Raw genomic sequence first — 12,885 nt, 5'->3', positions numbered from 1 at the left:
TGATGAAAATAAATAGAAAAATGCTCAAACGATTCATTCAACATAAATTTGGGTTAATGGGTTATGGAAGAAAATGACAATATAAAATAATTATAAACCTTCCCTGAACCTATGACAATACAACCTGTCAAAGAGAACTATAACGGTTCAGCAATTAGCGAGATCATTCAGACAGACAGACACTGTTACTTTGATACACGGATACATAAACTTTTAAAATTTGGTGACTTGGGTTCTTGAGTATATATACAAGAAACAAAAATACTCTACCTTGTATAGAGACTATTAATGGCAAAGAACAAGGCCTGAATCCATTCCTCCTTCTCTTCCTGAGTGTTGGTGTACAATTCTACACTTTTAGTTTCATCACGAAGGTAAAATGTGTTGGCCGTCACCAGATTGTCTCCTTCGCTCACCTAAAAATATATATGTTAATAATGGATATAAGATATGTGTGAATATATAGACAGGGAAAAATAGTATAGTCAATTTAGCTTGCTAATGTGTATCTCATTTGCTTGTCAGTTAGTTCATCTGATAGGAGGAAAGGGGAAGGTGGATGGGAGTATTGTTAATTTAACCAGCTGTGAGCATCACTCTACCAGAGTACTTTAAAATATGGTGCAACATCCAAGTAATAATATATCGATCCTTAGAATTAGACTGTCTGTACGTCCATTTGTACACTTCACACTGTACAGGTTGCAGTTCTGTAAGTAAAAAAGCAGGCAGTAAGCAAATTGTCAATTAATCTTTTAAGTAGTGCAGCTAGTCAAAATTTCATTAGTTCGTCTGTACGTTCAACTAAAATAACAATAAATATTGGAAATAGACCCGTAAAACATCATTTTGTGACAATTACAAGATGAATATCTAGCATTACAAAATTATAGACGTACATACAGATATATAGATAATATAGATATTAAGCATTATCGAAAATAATTTGCGTGCTTAGAATAGTTTAGTTCAATGACATTTTTACTTTTGGTCAAACCACTTTAATAATGAATATTTAATATCTTACATTTAAATTGTTTTCATACATTTTGAATGTATACTTTTAATGTAATGAATTTGAAGCAAGAATAGTATATTAAAGAATAAGCCAATACACAATAAATCGTAAAGGCATTTAAGTTATATAACAATACTTATTTTGTATAATTGACAGAAAATTAGGTGTTAGCAATCTTTCTGATCGAGGTATTTGACTTTTGAACTTCTCTTTTCTCCCTTTCCCTTCTACTAGTGTTTCTGTAATACAAATTAAAAGTCAATCATTATAATAGCAAAAGAATTCCTTGTAAAAAATCATGTATAACCAAGGATTTTGCCAGACTTTTAAAGACAAATTACAAAAAAAAAAAATGTAAATTTCATTAATCTTAAAATAATAATGTTATCCCATTTTTGAAGAAATATTAAAAGTTAAAACCAAAAAATGACAAAATTTTTGTTAAAACGTATAAACTCTGGTGTCAATAATTTGTTTCTATGATTATAGATTGGCCTAAAATTATATATATATATAGAATATAAAATTTATATATTGACATACCCGTCAAAATAAACACTATTGTAAATGTCATATGTTGGATCTTTATTGATTGACATATTTCCACTGATTTTTTTTTTCACAAAAAATGGGTATTTATTAAAAAACTTGTAACTTCGAAATGTGTTAGTTTGAAGTAAAATACATTCAAATTAACACATATTTTTAAATGCAGTACGATATTATACAAAAATACACTAACGATAAAATCGATGCATTTTGTCGTAACACTTTTTGTCTGTTATCTTCATTTAAAACCTGTCCAGAAACGTAAAAAAGGTTTACCTGTAAATTTTCTACATGGAACTTAGCCCTAAGTCCATATTGAGCACCAGAAATCATAGATTTTCTTGGAGAACACAGCAGTAGCAAATCTGTCAACTGAAAATTAAAATTAAATTATTAATATTATTACTTGGATGTAGCACCAGATCTTTATGTACTCTAATCAAGTTATTCCCGCAGCTGGCTAAAATAACGATATCCCATTTACTCTATCCCCTCTTAACCTACTTGGTTAACTGACTGACCAATAAATGATGTCTATATTAGCAATCTAACTGTCAATATATGCACGTATTTCGTATATCCATTTTTGAATCATTAGCTTTTGATTTCAAGAATAGGTGAATAAAAATTAATTAATTAATCCTCTATTACTGAAAAAAAGTATTGAAATCATAATATCTGTAATGCTGTCAAATATTTAGGTAAAGATTAAATTATCCACATTTACCATAGGTCCTATTAATTTCTTTTTTAGCTAAATATTTTATTTCTATACTTTCTTGTAAAAATATGTTAGCTTTCAAGAATATTTTATTCTTTGTAATAAAATATCTTTTTTCTTCGTACAAAAAGAATCCAATTTTCTATGAATACTTTTTCCATATAAAATTGTAAGAAGTCAATATATTGAAAGTTAGACACATTCAATCACACTCAGACATAGACAAACACACACACACATACACACAGACACACACACACACATAAATATACACACACAGACTGTCAGACAGTCAGACTCATATTTGCAGACATAATTTACTCTTTTTCTATTCTATATTCAGCCAATTTTTACTACCAATATGAAAATGGAAAATATAGATTTTTCTCTTGTAAAAGTTATTTAATAGAAAGGGTCATTTGTACTTTTTTACAAGTTCAGCTAACCTATTCTATAATTTAATTTAGTTGTACGTCTTTGGTCTTTTACAGATACAAACGACATTTAATGCATTATTTATTAAATTAAAGTCATTTGTAAAGCTTCAACATTATTTTTATATTTTAGCTGTCAATCAAGAAACAATTTTGAGGAATTAAATGAAAAAATGTTAAATGCAACTTTAGGCCGTTCTAAAGTAACAATTCTACATTACCGATTTATCATTATGTAGAATATATTCCCTGCTAAAAAAATGCTGGTTTAAAATGAATACTAAAAACTGCAATGATTACTTATTTGCATTTCATATAAAAAACCTCCTAACATGCAAAGTCACACACAGAATCAAAAGTAGGGATGGTTAATCAAAGATTTTAGAGCATTTAATGTTAGTTTTAATAAATTTCCCTTGAAGTGCCTATCAAGCACTTATCCCCCCCCCCCCTTTTTGTAAAAAAAATTAAAATATGAAAGGTTGTTTTTTTCCTTCTGGGAGCCCTAACCATGCAGGTGCTATCATTGCAGTGTCCTAACCCTGCGGAGCTATGTAGTACCCAATATAACTTAACCTATATGACCTAAAAGAGTATATTTTTCTCTCCTTAAGCAGGGATAATGTAAAGAATATGGGGAAAGAAATAAAACTTTAAATACACACATACCTAACATGATCTAAGTCTCCGAATATTAGTACCTGTCCACGTGCACAATAATATGTTTAGATAAATTTGCTTTACAAATTATGGGCATGTATTCTTCGAAAAAAGACCCTTCTTTTTATAAACTAGAAACATGTACAATTTTTTTCAAACAACAGATCAGTAAATTCAGAAATATTTGCCAGAAAGTCCTTACAATCTTTGAGAATGAGTTAATCCTATTTTTGGCTAAGACATTCTACCTACTCTAATTATTAATGTTTCATGTCTGACATGGCAGCAGTGGATACAGTTTATGACGAGAATCGAGCCATTCACCTTAGGGGATGTGGTATTCTGACAAATTTTGAGCAGCTAAATACCAAATAATTCAAAATTTTATCATTCAAATTTTAAGAATATGGCCCCTAAAAACTTTATATGCATCTATTAGCATCAAAATCACTTGCATCATGAGATCGGGGAAAGGACAAAGTATTCTAAAAAATGTAAACAAAATTAAACTTTTTCTTTAAATATATTAATATTAAAAAATAAAATACATTTTTTTTATGAAAATTTAAGCCTCATTTTAAAATTTTTTATTTCATGCTCTATATGTGTATTTGTTTGATTACAAAACTTTTCCATGTTAGCTGAAATAAAAACCTTCAACAGTTAACCCTAGAATATACAGTTTGGTAGATTTTAATGTTAGACATATTAAACTATTTTAAAATAATTCCTATCTGTCGATAGTTTTCTTTTTATGAATAAAGAATTCGAGATAGAATCGTCCTATTTATTTTAATCATTAATCAAAAATATTTGTACAGTATCATGAAAACGAAACTCTAAAATATATAATAGAAAAAGATTACATAGGATATAAATTAAATACAATGTTTTTAAACTTACAGAAGAATAAAAGTTCTAGAGCAGATATACTGCTAAAACAAAGTGCTGAGCCGTGTGTGCAAAAATAAAGAATAATGGGATCAAGTCAGAAATATAAAGAATCTATTTATCTTTCAAGGCATTCCAACGACCAAACGCCTGGCCGAACAGTCTATGTATATATTTAAAAATTAACCAACATTATAATTTTCTAGTCTATTTTTAGTTTGGCATGTCATTGTCCGAGGTCCAAATTAAAAGCAATCATATGGCCATAGAAAATGCGCATAACATTTTTTGTCCCAATCAAGTATTTTTGAGTTTTAATTCTTCCAGGTCTTTTGTGTCCAGGTTATTTGAACAACGTCTGTACGGCTAGCCGTTTGGCCGTTAGCGGCTTTTGAAATTGCCAAACGAATCCCTTTCTTCGTATATCAGACTTGATCAGAAAATTGTGCAAAATAGTCCGAAGATTATCCATCATTCTTGCCAATTTCTATAGCTTCGTGATCAAAATTCAATTTGGTAATTTCTATCCGTCATTAGGAGAAATGGATTTTAAGAAGCATGGGGATAAAGGTTCTGTTAATCAAAAGAATACACAAAAGAAAAGTTTTTCATCAGATTGTATGAATAATTTTCTACACTTCAGAGTGTGTGCAGTGTACTTAAATAATTTACCTGGATTATATCTCCCTATCCATTTATTATAAGAAAGAATCCTACAAAATCTTATTTTCTTAGATATATAATGTACATAAAAGTGAACAAATAGCAAGAATATACTTTTTTTCAATTATATTATTCTTATTTGTAAACACTTATGATTATGCCTAAAATGTTAAATTCTGCCTTTCGTAATTGTATTCAGGAGAAGCAAAACAGTTTAAACTATCTTTTCTTTTCAACTTTCAGGATAAATATGATAGTTTCTATAAATAAGAAAGACCAACATGCAGAGAAGCTTCGTTTCTATAAAACTTAAGAAAAGAATTAACAAGCAGGTAAATTTTAGCCCAGATTTAGTGCATAATAACTGTAACTATCAGGGAGGAAAGGGACAATGGACTTAAAAAATTAAACCCTTCCCTCACCCCTTGCAATTAAATTTACCATATAATACAGTCTTTCATATAACGATTGTGGCAAGTATTGATTTTTCTTCGATTATTCTATCCCTGGATTCATGAGAGCTTTGCATCAAAGTAATAAACATATTTATTTAATCATAACAATAGCAATGCATGTAGTTTTCAAGCGAAACTTTTCTACCATATATTAAAGTTTGCTATTTGACTGACGGTTAGCTTTTGCAAAGTATTTATATTGTAGAAAGATTTTTTTATATCAAGACAAAAATCTTCCTTTTATGGAAGGTTACACAATTTCTAGGAAAGTTTTTTTTATTGGTCCCAGGAAGGCTTTTGACTATTTAAAGCTGGGATTTAACACCCCAATATTAGATCTCAACCCCTTCCAAAAAAGTGAAGGGTGAAGCCAAAGGTAAAGAAATAAGTTATTAAACATATCTGAATGTTGGTGAACATATTAGCTATGCTTATATCAGTAGCTTGGTATTCCTACTTTTTTTTCAGTTTAAATTTTCATGGACGTCGTCATCCTTGTTTTATATGGGGTGGGTACAGTTTAAGGCTTATGGGCATTACACGAGGATAAAAATATCATATTTATTATGCTTTTTAGGAGCACAGATACTCTATAATTTGGTTATAACATACGTCCGTCAGTCACAAATTGTTGAATGTGCTAGGCAACGTGTTTCTGTGAATTATTTACAACTAGCGGCTATTTTTCTTGGGAGGGTGGTGGTACACTCCCCCAAATTAGTTTTAATCTTCCCAGGACCTATGGGATCACTCGGTGAAGACAGATATACATACATAAAGTCAGAAAACATACAGTTACTTTAATAGAGGGATAATCCACCACAACTTGATTTTATTTCTATCTTTTAAAAATTACAGAACATTTTAAATCTATAATGCTGTTAGCTTATGGTTGCTATGCTATTTATTTACAAAAACGTCCTTGTACTAAAAGTTATAACAACCCGTTATAAAATAATACATAAATATATAACCCAGTTTTAAGATTATAATGAAAAAATAATTGTTTTTCTCTTAACAAAATTGCTAGCTTCAAATATTGGATGTTGTTTATTGTTTATGCTAAAAAGTAATTGATAACAACGTTCATAGAAAAATGAGTGTTATTAACTTAATTCACGTTTCGAAGTTTGGCCATAATAGGTATATTATATAATATACAGGGTGTCTCATAAATATGTTCTTTTTAAAGTTTATATTATTTCCTTGAGCTTTCTTGGTGGAATAAAAAGAAATTTGCATCCTATTACTTATTATTTTATAGAATAGTGATATGAAAATAAGCAAAACTAAAAGACGAAAAACTCCATACGATGAAAAAAGGTTTAATTTATGTATTTAGATCAAAACTTGCAAAAAATATAACTTTGACGGCCTTTAGCAGCTAAAAACATGAGCGAAGAGTCTTTGGCCATACACTATAAGAACCAACTAAAAAAAGCAATGGAAAATCTTACAAATGTTTTGGGACACCCTGTAGTACTCAGGCCAATTTCAATATTGGTGAAATATAAGCTTGCTAAGTTTAGTAAATTTGGCTAATATTATGTATTAGACATTGCCAAATTATTTTAAATTTCATCTCGGTATTATAAGCGTTAGGGCTTACCATATAAAATTTTGGACATTTCTTTTTATTTTTGAGTTTAAAAAACAATAAGATAAAAAAGATCTTGTTTAGCCTTTATAAATCCTTCTGGGCATTACCTAAGCTATACTACTTTTTAATATTTTCATGCTACAAAATTAAATTTATTAAACAAACAGGGAAGTTGCACATTTAAAGTTTGAATTTGGCAAACTGATGTCCGGTTTTGGAACTGTTTAACACCTTCTAATACAATAAAAATTCAACACTAATAAACCTTAAAAATGGTCTGTAATCTTACAAAATTGAAAGACTATGGAAATAAGATTTGGTTTGAATAATTGGCATACTTAACATGTTGTAAGAAAGATGGTTGGTTACATGGAGTCAAGGAATAGTTATTTCTCGCATCGTATTATAAACGGCTTTCCGCGGATATAGAATGTACAATTATAAGATTAAAACTAGTTTTTTTAGCCCCGAGGTGCCGGAGGCACCGGCTAAAAAAACTGGTTTTAATCTTATGATTGTACATTTCTATATTCGTAGAAAACTGGATATAATTCGATGCTAGACATAGTTTTTTCGTATGGATGAGAACCGGTTCCTATCCACCGGATTCGAATGAATACGAGAAACTGTTTTACAAAATATTTAAATAAAGAAATAGAAGCGTGTAGGGGCGTGCATGTGAACGTGAAGCATTAAGTTTAATTTAAAAGCGCTCTGTAGGAAGTATAAATATGACCAAAAATCTAAATAGATAACTTAAAATCATTCGTTTTTTTACTTTTAAACATTTCTCTAATTTATAATGATTTAAAATAAATCGTATATTTTCTTTGTGGTGTAGCTGCTTATTAACTAATGTATGTATTAATGTAAATTCGCCTGCCTGTGTATCCGTCTTATTTACACACTACACTAGTCCCTTAATCCGTGAATGCACTTGTAATTGGCAACTACATGGATAAAATCACTTTATAAATTACTGTGTGTTTACTATGTTTAGGGATAGGCACAAGAAATAATTCAAACAAATAATCTTATTATTAGAAACGTGGTATTATTAAACAAAATGATCCTAAAAAGCTATATTATATGTTTTATCCTATGCCATTCATAAACATAACATAAAAGACAGTCTATTAACTTAATCTTTTCATTCGTTTTTATGTTTGATTGTCCCTGTACCTTTATAAACCTTACATGCTCAAATCTAAACATTGCTAAGCCAATTACATATGCTTTTATTTGATTTTTAAAGCTGCTATTTATCTATCTATTTTTTATATTTAATGCTAATGTTTAAAAAAGCAAACAAAAAAAAGAAACTTTAAAACTATATAATATCAGGGGTATAAACATCGACCTTTCATTTAAAATGAAAAAGTTGTCATTCAAAATAAAAACTGATTGCAAATGGTACTTTTCAGTAGGCTGTCATTAACATTTTAAAATGCAAACGGAAAGAGATAGTTTTTAAGAAGAAGAAATATAAATGCGTTGTCAGAAATATTTCTACTCAGATGTATTTAAATTCTAATAATTGCAAAAAATATGATTATGAAACATACAGAAGAGATTAAAGTAATGCAAATCTTGACAATAAAGTGCATGTATATTTAAAATAGGCAATTTTGCATGATCTATCTCATGAATATATCTATTTTCTAGAAAAAAAATAAGTCTATCAATTTTTTATCTATCTACTATGTATCTATCTACCCTCTGTCAATCTACCATCTATCAATTTACCATTTATCAATTTACCATTTATCAATCTACCATTTATCAATCTACCATTTGTCAATCTACCATCTAATAATCTATCTTCTATAAATCAATAAATCTAATATTTATCGATCTCTCCACTATCTAAAAATCTATCTAACTTTCAATCTACCTACTATCTATCTATTATCCATCAAATTATTTACTATCTATCTATCAATCTATCTACTATGTATCTATCAATCTATCTACCTTCTATCTATCTATCTACATATATACTTACCAGAAAGAGGTATCTATCCTGGTGGTCCCCTGTCCTGGCTGATATCTTCACTATCCTGCCCTCCTTGATAAGTTCTCTGGTAGGGGACACTAGGTCCAAGCTCCCGCCAATACTCTCCTAAAATAATTTTAATTTCATGAATGGTCCTGCATTTGTTGCGGGATTGTTGCCTTCTAACAGAAACACATATAAAACTGGTAGACAGACAGACGTTGACATAAGAGTATGAAATAGTATAGAAATAATAGAGGATTTCTATAGAGGATGAGAAAGGTTTCATAAAGGTAAATGCTTAATTACATAGTTTATCTATAATTGTTTATATATATCCCTTATTTAAAAGCTAATAACAAAAATAATTGGCGTTTTTTTCACTCACAACTAATATAATATTTTCCTTTCAGACAAAATATACTTATGTAACCCTTCCCATAAATGACAAAAACTGGTCTCACATAAATCTAAATAAATGTTAGGGAAATATGATAGAAAATAAATATATTAATTTGCCCTATATAATGTTAGGCAGTGTTTAATATCAGTTTATATTCTTTTCTTAAAATAAAATATAACTGTTTCTCCGACGCTATGCATAGTAAGGGATATAAGTTTTCCGGAATTGTAATGTAGGGAGTAGATTTGAAATCTGCATCAAATTTTAAGGATTTTTTATAAAATTCGTTTTTTGTATAATTCTTTATCTAAAAGCGGAAATACAAATTAAGTTAATTAATTTTGGCATCTGTGATTGGTGGATTTTAAAAATCTGCGCTCTGATTGGATGTCGTACATCATTCAACCAATTAGAGCGCAGGTAGTTTAAAATCCACCTATCCTATTGGTCAAAATTAATTAACCTAAAATGTATTTTCGCTTTTAGATAAAGAATTTTACAAAAAACGAATTTTATAAAAAAAATCCTTAAAATTTGATGCAGATTTCAAATCTACTCCCTACATTAAAATTCCGGAAAACTTATATCTCTTAATGCATAGGCCAACAAAATCTCCCCAAAGCCAGTTTATAATTAAGTAAATTAAACAAAAAAATGATAATCTAAAAAATTTTCAAGTTTAAGAGTCATTTAGACAGTCAATTAAAATAAATAGAAAAAAATATGACTATTTTTAATTTAAAAAGATCTTATGAAAATAACCAAAAACTTTTAAAAAGTCAAAAGTACCAAATATACTCACGCAACCTATTAACCAGCAAATAAGTAAATCAGTCAATCAAATCACCTGAGTTTCTAGAAGTTTCTTGAACTGTTCAATCCTCTTCATGGAGTCGTTGGCATGGGCTGCAGCTTGAGACACCTGCTTCAGGGCGTCTAAATAATATTTTTATTGATAGTAACTGCCAAAAAAGTCAATCCTTTTTTAAAAAAGTAACAGAATGTCCGTCTGTGTGTACCGAAGGATCTCACTAACCACTGAACCTATATTATGTTTCTCCCCTACAGTGTAGCTACTCGTGGGACAGTAAAATGGGCTCAATGTATAAAATTATGTAAAAAAGTTTATACACTAGTAATTGAGTCGCATAATTGTCACACAGCAAAAGTAAGAGTAGCTTCGCTACAAAACCGTGACCTCAGATGATTCCAAAAAGATTTTAGTTATGACGTAGGTTTAAAATTCTCTAGAAATTACTGTGTGTTCAATCCAGATATCTTAAAATCTCATCATGGTAAAATCCTTTTAATGTTTATATTATAAATATAAACATTAAAAGGGCAGGAGGTACTTCTTGAAGTACTGGGGGATATTGACGTCCCTCCCCTTACCAGTCACCCTTCCTTCCAGGGATATGAAAGGTTTGCGTAGGACTAACTATCCTACCTGTAAAAAATCCCTGTTCAAGAAAACACCCACAGAACCTCAAACACTTATGGCTTTCACACAGCCAGAGGTGTACATGAAACAAGAACTGTTGGAACTGATGCTCAGTTTACTGAGAATATGAAAGATGATGGTCAAATCCGAAAGGAAGCTATCAACTTGATGACAGGACCAATAAGTTCTAAGCAAAGCTGTAAGATAGGAACCTGGAATGTTAGAACAATGTATGAGTCAACTAAAACAGCCCAAGTAGTTAAAGAAATGACAAGTTACAATATTGGAATACTTGGAATTGCATAATGTAGATGGACAGGACAAGGACAAACTACAACCAAAGATGGCCACCTAATACTTTATTCTGGTCATGAAAGCCAACATATGTATGGTGTTGCTATAATTATTCAAAAACGACATGTCAATTCACTAATAGACTGGAAACCTATATCAGACAGAATAATTAAGGCTAGATTCCAATCAAGGCATTGCAAGTTGACTATTATCCAATGCTACGCCCCAACAAATGACAAAGATGGAGAAGCAAAACAAGAGTTTTATGATCAACTGCAATCAATCAGAAACTCAGTACCCAAACATGACATGTGCCTAATTCTTGGAGATATGAATGCTAAAGTAGGAACTGACAGGACTGGAGTGGAGAACGAAATGGGACACTTTGGTATAGGTACAAGAAATGAAAATGGAGAACTTTTACTTGAATTCTGTTTAAATAATGATATGGTTGTAGGAGGTACACTATTCCAACACAAAAACATTCACAAATATACCTGGACAACGCCTGATGGACAAACAAGAAACATGATTGACCACATTATGATCAATAGAAAATGGGTCAAGTCAACAGAGGAGCCGACATATTTAGTGACCATGAACTAGTTGTCAGTAAGATTAAATTAAAGCTGAAGCGTACTGGCCATGATAAAAAGAGTGAGATTGGTAGACAATATGATTCTTCAAGATTAAAGGACCCTGTGATAAAGAATGAATTTGTCTTAAAACTCAGAAATAGATTTCAAGTCTTAGAGGACCTAAATGACGAGACTGAGATCACATGGACTTCAATTAAAGAAAACTTTCAATCTACTGCTAAGGAAATCCTAGGACACAAGAAACCAGAGTAAAAGGAATGGATCTCTGATGAAACATGGATCAAAATAGAAGAGAGAAAGATGCTTAAAAATAAAATTCATAGTGCTCAACATTTGGCTGACATTAGCAATTTAAGAGCTGAATATACTGCTAAAGATAAAGAGGTCAAAAAGTGCACAAGGAAAGACAAGAGAGATTATATTGACAATCTGGCTGAAAAGGCCCAAAGAGCAGCTGACTTCGGTAACATGAAAACAGTATACAACATAACCAGGCAACTAAGTGGCAAATGTAACAAAAAGATTGGTGAGACTATCAAGGCTAAAGATGGTAAATTACTCACTACAGAAAAAGAAGTTGCTGAAAGGTGGAAATCGCATTTTGAAGAAGTGTTTGACAGACCTGAACCAGAAATTACTGCTGAACCAGAACTAGGACATGAAATAGACATAGACACACAACCACCAACTATTCAAAAAGTTAAAGCTGCTATACATAGTCTAAAGAATGACAAAGCACCTGGACCTGACTTAATAACTGCCGAAATGCTTAAGGCAGACATAGATCTTTCTGTTAGGACTCTAACTGATCTCTTTGATAAAATTTGGAGGCAAGAAAAGATACCAACGGACTGGTCTAAAGGTATAATCATAAAACTTCCTAAGAAGGGAGATTTGAACAATTGTGATAATTGGAGAGGAATTATGCTGCTTTCTATCCCAAGCAAGGTCCTATGTAAAATTATTTTAAACAGAATTGATGAGAAAATTGACAATAAACTAAGAGAAGAACAAGCTGGATTCTGCGCTGGAAGGGGCTGTGTTGACCAAATTTTCACCCTTAGGACGGTTATTGAACAATGTGTTGAATTTAACAAGCCACTCCATGTAAATTTTGTTGATTTCTCTAAGGCCTTTGACTCCATACACAGACAAACACTC

The 12,885-nt window shown here is 30.6% G+C and overlaps 1 protein-coding gene across 1 annotated transcript in view; it reads right to left on the bottom strand.

Moving 5' to 3' along the window:
* The window catches only part of LOC145314909 (FYVE, RhoGEF and PH domain-containing protein 1-like), a 55,411-nt gene that overhangs the window by 19,914 nt on the left and 22,612 nt on the right, over positions 1 to 12,885 (bottom strand). The window contains exons 7-10 of the mRNA XM_080154986.1: positions 10,238 to 10,326; positions 8,997 to 9,113; positions 1,844 to 1,939; positions 271 to 416 (exon numbers count right to left, since the gene is read on the bottom strand). Coding sequence (XP_080011112.1) covers positions 271 to 416; positions 1,844 to 1,939; positions 8,997 to 9,113; positions 10,238 to 10,326 — 448 coding nt within the window. The remainder of the gene's footprint in view (positions 1 to 270; positions 417 to 1,843; positions 1,940 to 8,996; positions 9,114 to 10,237; positions 10,327 to 12,885) is intronic.

The sequence above is a fragment of the Acartia tonsa genome, chromosome 3 (assembly GCF_053477335.1).
Source record: "Acartia tonsa isolate MP-2025a chromosome 3, ASM5347733v1, whole genome shotgun sequence".
Taxonomy (NCBI): Eukaryota; Metazoa; Arthropoda; class Copepoda; order Calanoida; family Acartiidae; genus Acartia; species Acartia tonsa.
The sequence above is the reverse complement of the archived record's forward strand: the minus strand, read 5'-3'. Positions and strand labels throughout refer to the sequence as shown.